At 46.0% G+C, this 18,820-nt stretch overlaps 1 protein-coding gene across 2 annotated transcripts in view; it reads right to left on the minus strand.

Moving 5' to 3' along the window:
• Gabra5 (gamma-aminobutyric acid (GABA) A receptor, alpha 5) overlaps positions 1–18,820 on the minus strand; it is a 67,588-nt gene that overhangs the window by 16,627 nt on the left and 32,141 nt on the right. For both annotated transcript variants that reach the window (XM_005410412.2, XM_005410411.2), the window contains exon 6: positions 2,817–2,899. In XM_005410412.2, the coding sequence (XP_005410469.1) occupies positions 2,817–2,899 (83 nt within the window). The remainder of the gene's footprint in view (positions 1–2,816; positions 2,900–18,820) is intronic.

The following is an 18,820-nucleotide window of genomic DNA, read 5'->3' on the forward strand; positions in this document are numbered from 1 at the left end:
GGCTCTCCACTTGTGTGGTCGCGGGCAGCACTGGCGCGTTCTGGCACTCTCATGGCTCCCTGGGTTCCACACAAGTGACAGTGGGAATTTTTCTTCCGGTAATGTAAATGTTTCAGGACTCTGAATAGTACCGGGTGGGGTAACTCAGACACGCATCCGTGCAGGGCGGCCGCACTGGAGCCTGGCCAGGCTGGAAGAGTGGATCTGGCAGGAGAGGGACAAGGTCTCACCCTCCGGGTGGGAGGAGCCCCCTCTTCCTGCTGCGTGGCACAGGCCGGTTCTGCTTCTGGTGCCCTGTGCACCTGTTCTGTGTCTTCTCAGCTTCCCTGCCCTGTATCGGGGAAACCTGCTTCATGCAGCTGCTTACTGTGTTACCTTTGCCCTGACGTAGAGCTCCGGGAAACATAACACCTCGGCCCCTCTGATCACACAGAGGAGGCTGGACACATGTCGCTCACACTGATTTGGAATGCACCACCATTTCCCTTGAGACCACCTGCCCTGCGCTGACACTGATCTCTTCTAGACTTGGGAAGTCCTCAGGAGGAGGCTGGGGATAGCAAACCCAAAAATTAAAAGAAGAAGGAAAAACATGTAGCTGAATAGTATTTCTTCTCTTAAAATTAATATATCCTGACATGAAGCATGGAAATTGAAAAATGTCAACATCTGTACAGTTTTCTAATTCTTGGACAATGGTACACAAATATGATATAGAAATAAAACCCTTCTATCTATTTTGAATATTATAGTAATGCTATTAAATGCAAATATTTGTCAACAGTCAACATAGGAATCAAATAAAATCCATCATCAAAATATCAAGCAGAGAAAAAGAAATCTGGCATGACAGTTCCAAATTTCTACAGATTTCCAGAAGTGTTCCTGCTGACTTTATATGGTATCGGTCCTATTTCATGTCTTTGAGTGTAGGAAGTGAGGAAATCCGAGTGGGTGAGAATCTTAGCTTTGAATGTGATACACGATTTAACTGCAGTTTGTTGTGACTGTCAAGAAGATAGTTCAGTGCAGAAAAATTGGGTTGTAACATATTACTTTTTACTGAAAAACTAGGAAACAGTTAAATACATTCCCCAAAAAGGAGTAAATCTCTGTTCTGCTGGCAAATATGGGACGAATTAGTTTCTAAACTGAGGCATTACTGTAGTGTCCTGTGACTCATCTGACCCCCTCATTCCAGATAACCACTGCCAAGGTGCTCAGAGGTCTGGGGAACCACACATGAAAAAGTGAAATTTCAGCAAAGATGTGGAAAACATAGAATGTACCAAACAGATGTAATAGTGTTAAGACAGTAAGAACTGAACTGAAAATTTTGTTGAATGAATCCAACGGCGGACTGGGTCAAGTGGAAGAACAAATCCATGAACATGAACATAGGAAACTGGAAATTATTTTGTCAGAAACAAAACGAAACAGAATAAAAGAGTGAAGAAAGCTTAAAAGACGTATGAGGCAGTATTCAGTGATGATATGTGTGGTGAAATTTCAGAAGAATAGAGGAGAAGGGACAGAAAGGGATGTTCAAAGAATTAATTGTTGAAAACGTCTAGATCTGGGGAAGGAAATGCACCATCAGCGCCAGGCAGGATCCCAAAGAAGCAAAACTCAAAGAAATTCACACCAAGACACATTATAAACAAATTCTCAAATGTCAGAGACAAAGAAGGAAATTTGGAATCAGCAAGAGAAAAGTGGTTTGTTCTGTTATACCCATGTCCAGAAGACCACAGGTGGATTTTTCACCAGAAGCCTTGCAGGGGGAGGACCGTTTAGTTTTGAAAGGAGCTGGCTGACAGAGTTTCCCATAGTTACTCCGCGAGGGAACACGATGCCAGGATTCAAACCTACATAAATCTCACGCTTAATTCAAAGAACACATTTTTTTTTTCAAAATGACAACTTTAGACCGAGTGTACTGGAAAATGCCTGTATTCTCAGCTGCCAGAGAGGGCAAGGAAGGAGAAATACAAGTTCAAATCCAACCTAGGTGACTTTGTGAGACCTGCCTCAAAATAAAAAACAAAAAGAGTTGTGGGGATGTAGATCAGCGACAGAGCACTTGCCTAGGATGCTGAGGTTCTGGAAGCAGAGGGGAGGAAAGTGAGGGTAACACAGAATGAGTGCAAATAAACAGGAAAGAAAGAAGAAAAGACTGATCGAAATCCTTCTCCAAGTAGACCGTGCCCCAGCAGGGGACAGTGCTGCGGTCATCCGCCGGGGCACTGTTACTACCTCCATCTGGGATGGTTGAAATCCAAGACTGTCAACTAGGACTGGAAAGTGTTTCCCTAATGTGCTTGGATGTGAATCATCTGCTCGAGGAAGACACGTTCTTCACATGCTGAATGTTCTGGATAAGCAGTGACCACGAACACGACAGACAAGGTCACTGTGCTTTTGCAGCATTCTAGAGGAAGCGAGTCAGCATATCCATGGTTACGGTGTGACAAAGGGAGTTATGGGCTCTGTTTTGAAAGCTGGGAGCCCAGGGGGAGGAGGTAACCTGCGAGACCTGGAGACCTCCTGGGATGTGAGAAAAGGGGAAGGTCTGAGGAGAAAGCCTTATGAGGAGAACATTCTAGATTGTTCCGGGCTCCCCTCACATGACTTCCGTTTATCTTGACCTGTGATGTATGCCATGCAGGCGCTCATGTATCATTTCGGACACAAAAGCCCCAGTGAGGTACGGACAAACCACGCCACGGTCTCCTCACAGAGACCGCATCGCATGACACGGAGCCAAGTTCTGAAACAATGTGGCGTTGACCCCCAAAGAATATCCCGGGACTTACAGCTGCCAAACTTCAGCGGGCAAGCATGGGCGTCCATCGGGAAGTCTTCAAGTTGCATGGGGCACTCAGCGGAGATGGTCAAGCTGAAAAACAGGAGATCTTCATGTGACTCACTGGCCGGCTGTCTGCTGAGCAACCACCTCGTCCCAGAAAGCCACAGAAACGCTCACTTTCCCTGATTATTGTTCACAAAATGTCCTAAAACACTTTGACTAACTTCCATGAAGCTTGTGCTGTAGATGAATGTCACCGAGACCTGAGTCTGAAGAGCTGGATCCACTCAGATCTGTGGTTTGATACGCGTGTGCCAGGACATACTCTACAACTGCTTGTAACACTATTTAAGGTGCCATGAAAGTTATTTACTTTTGTTTCCTGTCTTTTACCATCCGTCTAAAAAGCTAGAAAGGCTAGAAAGACGTGCATGTCCTGACATAGTTTATAAACTCAAAAAATGTAAATGTAGGATAAACGTGAAAATTTTTATCAGAACCGGCTACACCCACTGTTTAATGGCGGATGTGCAACTGCACAGTAAGTGAGTTTGTTTTACAGTAGCCAGCATATTTATTATTTTAATTCGAACTTATTATTTTTAATTCAAATAATAATAGCACCCATCACCCCCACCTGTCACTGCCCTTACCAAGTACAGTACTGATGGTGACAGGCATTAACTCATATACTCATAGTCACACAGGGGGCTGGGGATTCAGTTCAGAGGCACAGTGCCTGCCTGGCAAGCGCAAGGTCGTGAGTTCAATTCCCGGTACTGGAAAAAAAAACAAAAAAAAAACCCCAAAAACTCATAGTCGCACAATGAGATGTGCTGCTGTGACGTTACAGGTGGTGAGGCAGGAAAGCCAGGCTCAGAGAGTAGGAATCAGGCCCATAGTGCAGTGGGGCCATAAGTGGAGCCCACGCTGCCAGGCCTGTGGCTGCCGCGGGTCCCAGAGGCCCCGCCCCTTGGCACACGGCCCTGGACTGTGCGCTGTGAGAAGTGAGTGCACTTGCACAGGCCACGCCGAGGTGCTGTCATGGACTGTAAGGCCTCAGACGTTGGCCCCAAAGGCTCCTGAGCTAGAAGCTTGCTTCCCAGTGTGGACTATGGAACTGACACCACCATTAAGAGCCAGGGCCTAGCAGAAGACACTTATTGGACTTGTGGCAGGACCTTCCCCAGGGGAGTGTGGCCTTGCCCCCCAGAAGGGATGCAGCAGAGGGAGGAGCCTTCTCAGACTCAAATCAGACAACACGGCTCAGTTAGTTCCTGCAGACGCACTGTGTAGCTCTAGCCCTGCTCTGTAACACAGATTGTACCGAATCAGGCTGTGGTACAACTGCTACCACTAGGGGGACACAGACACGGAAACTGTGTAGCAGGCACAGCCCCGCCATGTCCAGGTTCAGCCTTCTGAGTAGTACCCCACTGAGCCCCACGGCAGCACACACGTACACTGCTTCCTGGAAAAATCCTCGGTGTCCCGCCTCTCTCTGCCAGAATCCTGCTACAGTTCCGAGGCATTCGCACGGGATCTGGAGCGTCAGAGGCTGCATCCCGCCTCCTTTGTCTCCTGGCTTTGACCTCGGACCTCCGCGCCCCAGGACAGGCAAACTCCCCGGGCACCAGTGGGCTGCTTTATCTGTAGGGAGAGTGGTGCTACCGGGAATGCTGGGCAAAAACCTGATGCACAGCAGAACCTGACGAGGCTCGGGAGCTGGCTTGGGGAGCACCGCCTGTCGGATTGCTATTAGCCAGGGTTCATTCTGGTAACCCTGCCCCGAAGAGACAGAGGGGAGTCTGATCACCGCCCCGGGTTAGAGCTGCCCGAGTAAGGTTCACTGAAACCAAACCTGCAACCTAAGGCACCGGGCGCTGGGAGCGGGCTTCCGGGCAGCAGGCTGGCGTCACTGTGGGACTGCACGTGAAGGACATGGACCACAGGCAGGCTCTGACCCGATGGCCAAAAGGAGGCAAAGAGGACAGCTCTGCACACAAACCAGGCTAAGAGAAGTCACCGTGGTGGCTGAGTACTGCTTTGGTGCTGGGTTATTCTCTCCCTGTCCCAGGACGGTCTTGGGTGAGCTTGGCAAACTGGGGTGAGGCTGAGACGATTTCAAGTGAAATCAGGAGTAACCAAAGACAACATATCTTGGCATATGCTGGAGACTGAGCTTTGGGACACACAGAATGGGAATAAATATGCCTTCCCAGCAGGACAGGTTAGGGAACCGAGGGGCTCCACGGGCAAAACACCCCGGATAGTCCTCTCGGACCGATGTTAAGGATTTAAAACGACAGCCCACAGATGAAAAACAAAAAGAAAGCCCAGATGATAAAATGTTGTTTCATTTGGCCATGAACACATTCTCACTCTGTCTGTCTTCGGCCAAAACTGGAATCAAATGAAGACTGGGTTTATCAGTTCTTGACTGAATTTGTTCACAATAAAGACCCTGGTCTCAAGAGGAATACAATTACGCCTGTGTTGGCGACAGGAATCAACTGTCCTCTTTCCCCTAAAAACTCAGAGGCTCCACAGAAACAAAAGGATTCACTCCTGGTCACCTCTTCCACAGGGGACCCCCTGGAGCCCCTCCCCCAGCCTGCAATCCCCGGCACGGGGGTGGGGGGATGGTGGTTCTGCCCCAAGAGGAGCTGGCGCCAGCTGAGGAGGACCTGGTCCTTGGCACAGCGCCTTCAGCTGCACAAGGGGAAAAAGCCTAAAAAGGTGCCAGAAAGATGTTCAGAACCTTCTGTTTCCCCAAAGACTAAAGTGGGAGCTCAACCCTTCTCCCCTTGGGGGAAGGTCCCTCAAGTGAGCAGAGGAAAAATCAGGTTACAGATCTTACTTGTGCCTTCCCATCTAAATTGGTATTTTTGTTGAATTAATATACTGAAAACTTTTCTTATGGGTTATACATTTTTAAACTACAATCACAGGACTAACTTGCTTTTCTCTCTGCTTTCTGCTGATGATAAGAATATTGAGTCAGGGTTACTTGAAAGTCTGTTGGCAGCCAGTGAAGTTTAGAATTGTAACAATCTAAGACCAAGAGAGAAAAACGAAAAAATTACAATTATAATAGCTAGAGGCACAACTTGATGCTTAGACAAAAAAAAAAAAAAAGGTTTCTTCCAGACAAAAGAAAAATACTGCCACGAAAGACATCCTAGTTCATCTGGATCCGAGGCTGAGAGGAGGCAGGCGGTTTGCTCCGTCCCTGCACCGACAACTTGGTGCGGGGCCAGGAGTTCCTTGGGGCACAGGCTTTTGTAGAATTGGACACCGCTTCTCAGTTTTGGCAAAACACCTTTGTGAAACCCCCTTCTGAGAACCTCTATTATAGGAACAAGGACAACAACACGCTTTCAATGAGATCAAACAGGCCCTCAGCACAGCGCCGGGCCGGGACTTCTAGACCTGACCAAGCCTTCTTCGTGTATGTCCACAGGAGTATGAGCACAGCAGCGGGCGTTTTCACCCCGAGTGCGGGTCGCGGCATCTGCTGGTGGCACACCTCTCCAAGCAGCTCGACTCTGTCCCTCAGGGCTGGCCACCATGTTTGCCAGTGCTTTTGGCTCCGGCCCTCTGGGTGGCAGAGGCGGACAAGTGACGCTGGCAGAGCAGGAGCCTAACCACTCACGACACGAGAGTCCTTGGTTTAAGACGGAGAACAGAAGCTACCTCCAGGTGGATGACGGGAATGTGGAGAGGACAGGGTTACAGTCTCTGAGGCACCAGCTCCAGGGCACTTTACACCAATGCGTTAAGGAACAATTGCCCGTGAGTTGAACACAGATGCTCGCTCTTTTAAGGGGACGCTGTGTGGGCAGAGAGACGAAATGTGCATCTTTTAAAACCCTGCTGGAGGGGCCCATTCACTGTGGTCCTATCCAACCGCAGGGCAGCAAAGGTGGCCAAGACAGTCCCCGGATTCACCACAGCAGGGTAAAGCCCGTGTCTCGGAGCGGGGTGTGCGTCTCCAGCCTGTAAGCATCATGTAAACTGGATCCGAAAGAAGCCAACCTCGACCCCAGAGACACCCCTGGGAGACAGCAGCCCTGCCCTAGCCACTCGGAGGCTGACTAACATACGCACGGCAAAAGCCGGAGGACACCTCCAACTGGTGACACCAACTGACTGCGTCCCTTTTTGTGGTTGGCCTGTTATGCACTGCCAGGTGTCCCTAGCTGTACTTGATCTTTAGCCCTGATTTTTACTATCACCTTTGCTGAGGTCACCCGGCTGACTGGAAATGTGGCAAAAGGGGCCTGCTAGTCCTCATTTTCCTTTTGTGAGTAGGGTGTTTTGCTGGTCTTGGCTACTTTTACCAGGGGCCCCATGGGTAGACCTAAGCTCCCCATCACGCAACCCATGTATTTGTATACCAAGGTCAAGCCAGAGAGTTACTTGGACTTTGCCACACTTGCTTCTCATGCCAGGGAAAGGTCCAAGGAATGTGCACACATCACATAGCAACCTATTCTGTCTGCCAAGTGACACTCAGTACACTTTTTTGACCCACAGTACTCTCCCAGTAAGGACTGATTAGAAGTCTGATCCTACCAGCAAGGAGTAGCGGGGGGCCTGGTTGGCCTGACACAAATTACTAACCCAGAACGACTGGTACCAGTACAATGTAATGTGTGTATAGTTATAGGTATTGGCCGTAGGCATCTGTCATATGAAAGCAAGGGGCACTTGCCATAGAGGGTACAAGGACTCTTGCTATACCTGTGGAGACCTAAATTTGGAGTGGCAATACCAACTCAATGATAAGTATGTGTGTGAGGAAAGCAGTTTATGCAGCTATACTCCTGAGAGTTTATGCCCCAGGTGGAGCTGCGTTTCATAGGCTGTCTGGGAAAACGACGGCACAACAGCACTCCTGTGAAAGGGAGCTGCTACATGAGATTGTCAATCAAAGGCCTGTAGTCCTGTAAATTTTACTATCATGAATCCAGGAGATTCTAGACAGCAATGGGGCATCTGAGCTGGGCATCTAGATTGGCAGGGACTGCGCTATCTTTCAAGAGAGTCACAATGGTCTATTCAACACAACCAGGTCTTCCATTCCTTTTATGAAGAAATAAAAAGTAGCGCCCATCCCATTTGAGTCACAACCAGGAACATGTTCACAGCCTGAGCAGAGACTACAGCCAGACGCTAAAGATCTCCTCTTGCTATGTGTGTGTGGGAACCAATATGGGGGATCAATGGTCATGGGAGGCTAAAAAATTAGATTGCCAGGAATCTCACAGTGGAACAGAGTTCCTCAGTCATACCTCTGGGATTTGGCTTCTCCAGACCTCAGTCATTGGAAAGAACTACCCTGGCCTATGGGGAAAAGCTTTAAGTCTAACAGGCCTAGGCCAAAGATTTTATAACTTAATCCCTGGGAAATCTAATGGTGGGGGGGTCCGTAGATGATCGTGAACCAGATCCCCCACTTCTATAACTTCTATAACTGAGAAACTTGGGACAGTGCTGGCACAGCCACTGGATGGTGGGCTGCAGGTGGCCTACGCTGGAGACGTGGAAGAACAGCCTGTACTGTGCCCCCAAGTGGTCAGGTCATGTGTTTCAGGGTCAGTCTTTCCACCTTTCTTCCTACTCTCACGTCACAGGAGGACATCTGGGAGCCCAGGTGTACGGGGACAGGGAGACCCAAAGGAAATGACATGCCCTACAAATTGGAAAGATGATAAATGGCCTTCCAACAGTATAATCCAATATTGTGGCCCTGCTGCCTGGGAAGGCGAGGGGTCTTGGGGCTACTGCACCCCCATTTACATACTAAACTGCATAATCAGATGACAGGCAGTTGTGGAAATCATACCCAAAGGAACTGCCACAGCTCTTATTAACAGCTCTCATTCACAGCAAGCCAAAATACATAATGCTCTACAAATCAGTTGTCTTTAGATTACTTGACTGTTTCTGAGGAGGGAGTTTGTGAAATGTTTAACCTGAGCAACTGCTGCCTACAGGCAGATGATAAAGAAAAAATCATACAGAAGATCACAGATCCAATGAGAAAAACTGCTCTTGTCTGGGTCCAGAGCTGGAAAGGCTGGGACCCTGGAGAACTGCTCGGAGGACAGTTTCAGCTTTCAGGGGATTCACAATCTTCACTGGTATTGTGCTCCTAGTTTTGTCTAACCCTACTCGATCTAGTTCCCCTTGTTATACGGTCTGTCTCCAGCCTCACTGAGGCATTGGCTGAGAGAAAAACAGCTACACATGTGACAATGCTATGGAAGGATAAACGTTTAGATCAAGATGATGCTCTTTGACCAGCCTCAGCAACAAAGAGGGGAATGTGGCAGGACCCTCCCAGGAGGAGTGTGACCAGAGCCCTCGCAAAGGAACACTGGAAGGAGCCTTCTCAGAATAAAAAAAAAAGACAACATGACTCAGTTAGTTCCTACATAAGCATGTGTAGTTCTAGCCCTGCTCTGTAACATAGGTTGAACCAAATCAGGCTGTGGTACGACAGTGTGTGACCATTCACGGGAGGCAAAGGCCCAACACTGTATAAAAGGCACAGCCCTGCCGAGTTCAGGTTCAGCCTTTGGGTAGTACCCCAGAGCCCCATGGCAGCACAAACAAACACTACTTCCCGGCAAACTCCTTGGTGTTCCACCTCTCTCTGCCAGAATCCTGCTACCAACCTAGTTCACTTAGTTCCACCAGGTTCCACTTAGACACTGAGTTCCAAGAGGGGAGAGATGCTAATTATACAAACGCAAGCCTGGCCCTGACTCCGTCTGCTTTCCCCTCTCACCACGTGATTCCTTACACCACACGCTCCAGCCACTGTGGTGCCGTGGTCAGGAGACCTCCCCGAGGCTGCACAGACAGGGCTGCCTGGGACTCTGTCACAGCCACAGGGGATGGACAATGTCAAGTGCTTTCGTTTCTCCACAGGCCACTACCGAGGCCGACTTCTAACTGTGCAAGGGCGTCTCAGTCACTGCCGTGGTCGTTGGGATGAAGTGCCCGACGCCTGCGCCTTCAGGGAGCAGGGTGTGCTTTGGCTCACAGCTCACACACTTCTGTCCGTATAGAGCAGACCGGCACAGGGGAGGGTGCAGCAGAGCGTCTGGGCCGAGGAAAGCCGCTCAGCACAAGGCAGGCAGGAGGCGGAGAGCAAAGGGAAGAGGCGAGGGGACAGACACCCTCCAGCTCACGCGCCAGTGCCGCGCTCCTCAGAGGAGACCCGCCTCTTGCCAGCAGCCCAGCCACGCACTGCCCTGCTTCAGTCAGCTTCCCACAGCCCACTACGCGCCTGGGAGGCTCTGGGGGACACTGAGATAGACACCACAGGGCGAACTCGCCTTTTGCTTCCTCCTCTTCTTTCCGTTATTTAAACAAAATGGAATTACATAACATGAAATAAAAAGATAAGATGACAACCTTCAGGTGCGCGCTCTAATTCTGCTTTAACAGCAACTCATTCACCGTTACATCGGTGCCACTGTGCGTTCCTCCTGGTTACGTCTACTGCTGCCTGTGGGCCCAGCGAGGACCACATGCAAAGCCTCCACTGCTCCCCCGTTAGAATAGATACATCTCTTGCTATATTTTAAGTTTTCTTGGTATGTTTTAGACAAGCACAATGATAACATTATCATTGGGAATTTGTACCTGTGCAGGAAATAGCTTGCTTATTTTTTTCCCATTTCTCTCCCTTCAATCCCTCTTCCCCTCCTTATTTACAGAGCTTTGTTTCCAGTTTTTTCCTTCTATTTTCCCGTCCCTTCTTTCCTTTCCCTCTCCCCCTCCCTTGTTCCCCTTCTCATCTGAACGTTCTTTCCATTTCCCAATGTTTATGATACATTGTAATCCTTATTTACACTTTCAGTTTCTCACACCAGAGAAATTAAACGGTATTTAAACATATATGTCTGATTTATTTCACTTAAGAGTATTGTCTCAAGGTGCATTCATCTAGCTAGAAATGTCTCAAATTTATCTTTATGGCTTAGCAGTACTCCATTGTACTTTTAAAAAACACATTTTCTTTATCCATTCATTGGCTGATGGGTATTTGAGCTGTTTCCAAGATCTAGCTATTACAAAGTGTGCTGTTATAAACGTAGTTGTGCATATATTGGTGTAGCATGATGCTTTTAATTTGTGGGGGGAGAAGACATCAAGAAAGGAACTATCTGGGACATATGGATCCTTTAGTTTTAGTTTTCTGAGGAATCTCAACAGTAGTTATGCCAGTCAATATTCCCAACAACAGAGGAGGAGTGTTCCTTTTCCCCCACAGCCCCTCCAGCATTTGTTATTCATTCATTTCTAGATGATAGCATTTCTTGCTGGGGTGAGATGTAATTGCAGTGCTATAATGATTTGCATCTCTCAAATGACCAGTGCTGTTGAACATTTTTTTATGTATTTATTTGCCATTTCTACTTCTTCACCTGAGAAGGGTCTATTCATTTCAGATGTCCATTTTTGACTGGGTCTTTAAATTTGAGGGACCTGATTTGTTTGAGTTCTTTATATATTCGAGATATTAGTCCTTTATCTGAGGAACAGTTGGCAAAACTTTTCCCCCACACTGTGGATTATATCTTCACTGTTGTTTGTTGTTGTTTTTGCCTGTGTAAAGCTTCTTAATAAGATGAGATCCCCATTGATTCTTTCTGATATTTCCTGTATGATCTGGGTTTTGTTTATAAAGTCCTTGACTACAGCAATATCTTCAAGAATTCTACCTATTCCATCTTCCAGCAGATTTTGTGTTTCTGTTTTAATATTTAGGTCTTTAATCCATTTCAACATTAGTTTACTGCATGGTGAGAGACATGGGTCTAACTCTATTCTTTGGCATGTGGAAAGCCATTTACTAAAAGGCTATCAGCACTATTTACTAAAAGGCTATCTTTCTTCCAGTGAGGGTGAGGGTATTTGGCTCCTTTGTCAAAAATAAGGTGGCTGAGGATGTTTGGAATTGTTCTGTATCTTCTAATTTGTTCCATGGTCCTTAGTCTGTTTTTTTGCCAGTACCATGATGTATTATCACAGTAGCTCTGTAGTATAATTTCAAGTCAGGGATTGTGATGCCCCTTGCCTTGCCTTTGTTGCCCAAAATTGCTATTGCTATTCTAGGTCTCTTCTGGTTCCAGATAAATTTTATGACTGTTTTCTCTAATTCTGTGAAATATGCTCTTGGTATTTTGATAGGGACTGCATTAAATCGATATGACAATTTTGGGAGTAGGACCATTTTCCTCACACTGGTCCTTCTTATCCAAGAACAGGGATATCTTTCCATCTTCTGATGCCCTCTTAAACCTCCTTTCTCAGAATATTGTAGTTTTCGGTGTAAATGTCTTTTATTACCTCCATTAAGTGTTATTATATTGGGTGCCTAACTTCCACTTGATGCACTTGGAGAGGAAATAGGCTTCAGTGGAAACAAGATGCGTAAACATCAAGGAGAGGAATTTCTATGCTGGCCCTGCTCTGGGGGACAGTCACCAAAGACAGAGTGAGCCACAGATGGCTATGCATGCAGATGGACCAGAATACACTGCAAGTGTCCCATGTTCATCCAGGGGGATGATTTTTAACAATGCTATTGTTCTGGCTGTGTCTAGCTGTCCCCGCAAAGTCTCATGAGGTTATAGGAGGCCTTTTCAGAGGTGGTGGATCTAGAGTGTGTGGTTCTGGGATCAGGGTATGTGACGACTAGATCAATCCATTGGTCTGGCATAGTTGTGGCTAGGATAAGGGTGTGAGTGCTACACCTGGCCTAGGGCAAGTAGCCTACATAAAATGTAAGGGACAGAAAGAGGGCTAATGTGCCCTCACCTGCCTGCTTGCCATGGACTGCTTCTCCTCTGCCACGCCCCTCTCCCGAGCCACCCTGCCTCAGAGCCGCCAATTATGAACCGAAACCTCTACAAACTGTGAACTAAATAAACCTTTCATCCTTTAACTTTGGGTGTTGGCTGTTTTGTCTTAGCCATGAGAGAAAAGGAACTGAGACAGGAATTCCATGTGCATTCACAGAATATGGGAATAGAGAACAAGGGCTAAAGAAGGAAAGTAAAAATAGCCACCTTTTCACTTATGATTTCACCTGGTACGTTTAGTTCAGTGTTTTTATATGTACATATATTTTATCCTACAAATATGGTATGTCTTTTTTATATCCAACCTTAGAGCATAAGCATTTTCCCATCACTAAAATCTCTATGTAATCATGACTTTGACAGGCTAAAATTTTAATTCTAGCATGCTTGTGTGTTTCTCTGTAAGCACAGTGACCAATAAGCTGTTATTAGAATCTTACATTTTTACAAAATTACTAATGACATTGACCTGCTGAATCATAAACTGTGAAAGAGGCATATTAGAAGTGATATGAAATGATTAAGGTACATACAATCTTATTGACTATACTTAGGAAAATTGGGACTTTTAAGAAGCATAGCTTGCTAGAAAGGTATTCAGACAACACACAGGAAATGATGATGCTTTGTATGTTTTTGGTAAACTTAGGCAATTTATTAAGTAAAGCAATAATAAATGAGAATTTAAGAGTCAAATCTGTTCAAGAGAATAAAATTGTAATTGAACTCAGAATGTCTAAAATTTCTCTAAGAAGTGGAATTTTCATAGGGGAGTAGGAAGTATACACAAAAATATAGTAAGTATAAAGTAATAAATGTGACAACGAGCACACGAGAACCCGGGTTTCAGGAGGTCTGTGTGTGGGTTTCTGGCCTCTGTTCTAAACACCTATGGATACAGGTGCACCAGGAGCACCGGGCCCCAACATAGAGCACTGTGAGTGTGCAGGCGAAGGTGGGGGTCCAGCTGCCCGCCTGCCAGCATCCTGAGCTGTGACCGGGCCCAGAAAACTCTGTTTCTTGCTGGCTCTGCAGCCTGTCCCTGAGGTCTGACTGTGCTTCTTTGTATTTAGCAGTGCACGACTGCAGTACATAACGAATGCACTCATTGCGGGGAGTCAGAACACGGATGTGACACGTTTAATTCCGCTTCCACCCCCTTCAGCCCTCGTGTCCATCTCTTGATCCCTCCCCATTTGAAAAGACCTATGTTCCTATTTCCCGTTATCTATATTTCATTTGGTTCTTCATGTATACATTGGGTTTCTCATATAAGAGAAACCATGCCATATTTAAACTTGTGTGTCTGATTTATTTCACTTAACATTATGGCCTTAAAGTACATACATTTTCCTACAAATGACTCAAATTTATCTTTTTTTATAACAAAACAGTATCCCATTGTGTACATTTTTTCATCCATTCATCAGCTGATAGACATATTGGCTGTTTCCAAGATTTAGCTACTATGAATTATGCTGCTAGAAACACTGGTATGCATGTGTCACTATGACAGGATATTTTTAACTCTTTCAGGAAGATACCTAGAAGGGGCATAGCTGGGTCAAATGGTATTTCTGGTTTTAGTTTTGTGAGGAATCTCCACACTGATTTCCATAGTGACTGTACCAGTTTACACTCCCACCAACAATGTAGGGGAGTTCCTTTTCCCCACAGCCTTGCCAGCATTTGATATTATTTGATTTCTTGATGACGGTTGTTCTTTATGAAGAGGGAATCTCAGAGTTGCTTTAATTTTCATTTCTCTAATGGCAAGAGATGTTGAACATTTTCTCACGTATTTAATGACCATATGTCTTCTTCTGAGAAGTGCCTATTCATTTCAAGTGGCCCATTTTTTATTGTGTCTTTTATTTGGGCAGATCTAATATTTTTATTTCTTTATATATTCTAGATGCTACCCCTAGGTCCAAGGAGGAGCTAGCAAAATTTTTATTGCATTCTGTAGGTTGTCACTTCACTCTGTTGGTTGTTTCCTTGGCTGTGCAGAAGGTTTTCAATTTGATACTGAATTTCATTTGTCAACTTTGGATGTTATTTCATATGCAACTAGAGTTCTGTTCATAACATCCTTGCTTACACCTATATCTTCAAGAGTTTTGTCTATTTTATCTTCCATAAGGTTAAATGTTTCTGCTTTGGTATTTAGACCTCTGAACCACTTTGACTTCAGTTTAGTACGTGGTGGGAGACGTGGGACTAGCTTCAGTCTTCTGCAGGTGGACAGCCAGTTTGCTCAGCACCAGTTATTGAAGAGGCTCTTGCCTCCAGTGTGAGTGTTTTGGTCCCGTTGCTAAATATCAGATGGCTGAATGTCTGGGGTGGTTTCTGTGTCCTCCATTCTGTCCTGCTGGTGCACGTATCTGTCTTTGTGCCATTGCCATGCTGTTTTCATCACTATGGTGACGTGATGTGACTTGAGCTCCAGGCTTGCGATGCTTCCTGGTTTGTTCCTGTGATTCAGGCTTTTGCTGCTCTGGGTCTCTTCAGGCTCCATGTGAATTCTAGGATGGTTTTCTGTAGTTTTGCGAGGGGATGTTGTTGGTGGTCTGCTTGGGGCTGCATTAAATCTACGCACCAGTTTGAGGAGTGTGACCATTTTGACGCTGGCTCTGCCTACCCAAGAACGAGGGATATCTTTCCGTTTCCTGATATCCTCTTTGCTCTCCTTTTACAGAATTCTGTCCACCTAGCCACTGTGGTACCGCGACTCACTGTCCCTACTCATCAGAGTGATGCCCCCACTGGGGGTGCCTGGCCCTCCCCATCAGGCACTCTGTTCGTTCTTGGTTTCTTCTTCCTTTTTTGGCCATGATCATGTGTCTGTAAGGAGACCAGAGCCCCACCTCCTATGGTGGGCTTCATTCTGGCTGCTCAGACCAGGCAGCTGCCCACCTTTGGAAAATCCCTGCACTAACGTGTGAAGGTGGCATTCTGAACAGCAGCGTACACCACGGAGTCTACTTTCGGCACATCACGGAAGTGTGTGCTTGTGCATGTGTGTGTGTGGGCATGCGCGTGTGTGTGGGCATGCATGTGTGTGTGTTTTGTGCAGAGAGGAGCAGTGGGGCATGGCAAAGGTGCAAAAACAGGTACACGGACATTAGTTGGATCTATTAAAAAGACTAAAAAGAATTCTAGTAGAACGTAAGAAAATAGAGATTTCTACAATGACCATCTCAATAAATGTTACCCCTAGAATCTCACTGGTAATTCTTCATTTCTATGGTGTTCTTTAGAATTAGAAATTGCAAATGTCAGATAGGTACACATCAACGATGATAGTGTCTCTTCTTTAAGAAATGAAGGAATTACTCAGATAAACCCCACGATAGCAATGTTTCAGCCTCAGTAATAAATTTAAACTTCTGATGCCTTTAAATGTCCCAACAAAGGCGTATGCTTACATCTCTAGATAAGAGGGACTCTTCTATTCACAGGTCTTTGAAATGTAGAGTGCACTGATGTGTAACCAACTTCCTTCACACGGAATTGAGATCAAAGCCCTCTAGGAATGGTGGACTGTCATAGCTCAAAGAGCCAGCCCGGTCATCCACTGAAAACCTTCACTTTTAGATGAAGGAAATGAAGCCCAAAAGGTTAGGAAACTTGCCTCTGGCAACAGTTCACTGAATTACAGGGATACTTTTCTGAAGTTCCAGTTTATGTTCTACTCTGAATTTCTGTTAAGACAAAGCATTAACTTATTGGGGCATAATGTCCTATTTCTGAACAACTTCTTAACGTTGGGGTAAAGAAAAGAACATGTTAAGATCAATATTCTAAAATGGATTTCAATCATCCTAATTAAGTTTTAGAATCTTAAACTCATTAAAGGACTCTGATTGACCAAAGGCAGCATCTCCCAGGTGCAAAGGACATGGTTCAAACAACCAAATTCTACAATAGCTTTGTCATTTATTGTGCGATCTTTGTAACACTGCAACAAGCTGTCTGGTCCGGTTTTCCCAATGAAAGTCTGCATGATTCTAGCCAACATTCTCCTCAGATTTGAGACTTTCTTATTAACATGCAATACGGCAGCAATGCCACAGAACGTGTGATGGTGGTGGACAAAAGAACAGCATCATGAACATCTTAGCTACTTTTCTTGTTGCTGAGATTCGATACCTGACACCCGCAACTCTAAGGAGCAAAGGTTTCTTTTGGCTCAAGTTTGTAGAGGTTCTATCCAGTCTGCTTGGCTCCAAGGCACAAAGGCAAAAGAGCACCACAGAGGAGAAAGAGCTCATGGCAGGGCAGGCGGGAAGCAGAGAAAGATCAAGAAAGGAGGAAGAATATATACGTGCACCCGTCCAGGCTACGCCACCTCTTCCCACCGGGTTTCACCTTCCAACAGCACACCCAGCAAAAAACCCATCTGTGGACTAATCTAGTAGTGAGTGTCACACACCTGTGATCCAGTCACCTCCCAAAAGTCCCATATAACATGCATATGGTTTTGGGGGACATTTTAAGATGTAAACCATCACAGTAAATACCCACACTTCCTAAGACACAAACTCCCAAACCTGTGATTAGGTTGCCTTATGTAGCAAAAGGGTTTTGCAGGTGTAATTTAAAATTAAGATTTCCAAAAAGGGGAGATAATCTTGGATTATCCATGTGGGTCCAACATTTTGACCAGCGTCCTTGTAAAAAGAAGGCAAGAGTGTAAGACACAGAGATGACGATGGAGGCAGAGGTGGGAATGGGGAGAGACGAGCTCAGGAGTGCAGGGTGCTCTCCATGACAGAGGGTAAGGCTTCCCCCTAGAGCTTACAGGAGGAAGGCAGGGCGGCCAGCATTACTGATCTCAGCCGCATGAGACCTGTTTTGTGTTCCTGGCCTCCAGAACTATAAGACAAAAAATCGTTAAGTCTGTGATCATCTGTGATGATAACAGGAAATGAATATAAATTTTGGTTCCTTGAAGAGAAGTGTTACTGTAACAAATTCCTGAAATGTGGAAATGGCTTTGCCTTTGGCAGTGAGCAGCAGCTGGAACAGTTCTGAGACATACACTACGAAAAGCACAGGTCACCCCAAATATACCGTTAACAGAAGTATGGATGCTAATTACTCTAGGGTGAGGGCTCCCAAGGAAGTGAGGGGTAGAGAGGAAGAACACCTAGATTGTCTCAGAAAACAGAGAAACGCCCAGAAACACACTAGGGTAGCAATATGCACACCAAAGCTCTTCCTCCTCTTGTCTCACTTGCTGGTGAGACAAGAAAATGCACAGCAAAGTCCCTGAAAACTGTGAAAGAGAAGCTCTCTATCAGGTAGTGACAGAAGGCACGGCTGGATTGTGTCTGCAGTTATAAGGAATAAAAGAAAACCCTATAATCTATTGCAGAGGCTGAGTAATGACCCTCAGAAATACAAAGGCCCCTCCCCTCTGGTGGTTCGTATACATTACATTACGTGGAAAAAGGTCTTTGTAGTTGTGAATAAGGGTCTTCTGAAGGGGAGGCCCCCAAATGCAATCTCAACGGTCCTTCTAAGAAAGAGGAGAAATGTGATGGAATACAGAAGAGAGAGGTGAAGTGGTGAAAACAGGGAGGTGGGCTACGCTGCTGTCAGCTTGAAGAGCTGGGCAGGAGCCCTGGGCCAAGGAACCTGGACGTGCAGCTCCAGACACGGAATGAATTCTTCGCGGCGTCCCCCAGGCAGTGTGGGGCTGGCAGCATCTTGATTTTGCCCCAGTAAAACTGATTCTGGATGCATGGCCTCCTGAAGTTTAATAACTTCGTGTGGTTTGATACTAGCAGGCTTTTGGTGGTAATTTGTTAGAGCAATAACAGGAAACTGGTGCAATGATAAAAATTTGAGACATATGTGAGGTAATCTCCAAGGAAAGTATTAAAGTTATGGCTTGTTTTCCTTCTGCTTCTTATAGTAAAGTGTGTGTGTGTGTGTGTGTGTGTGTGTGTGTGTTGCATAAAAAGTAAATCACTAGTGCTAGGAACACAGTTAACCCTGCTCCTCCTCTGGAAACCTCTCCCTGAGCCTTTCCTGATACCAACATTTGACCCACTGGAACTTTCTCCCCCGGACTCCTACATTCAGGAAGACAAACATGGAACAGCCTAGCTTACTC

This window comes from Chinchilla lanigera, unplaced genomic scaffold, assembly GCF_000276665.1.
Source record: "Chinchilla lanigera isolate Chin_1 unplaced genomic scaffold, ChiLan1.0 scaffold00132, whole genome shotgun sequence".
In the NCBI taxonomy this organism is placed as follows: domain Eukaryota; kingdom Metazoa; phylum Chordata; class Mammalia; order Rodentia; family Chinchillidae; genus Chinchilla; species Chinchilla lanigera.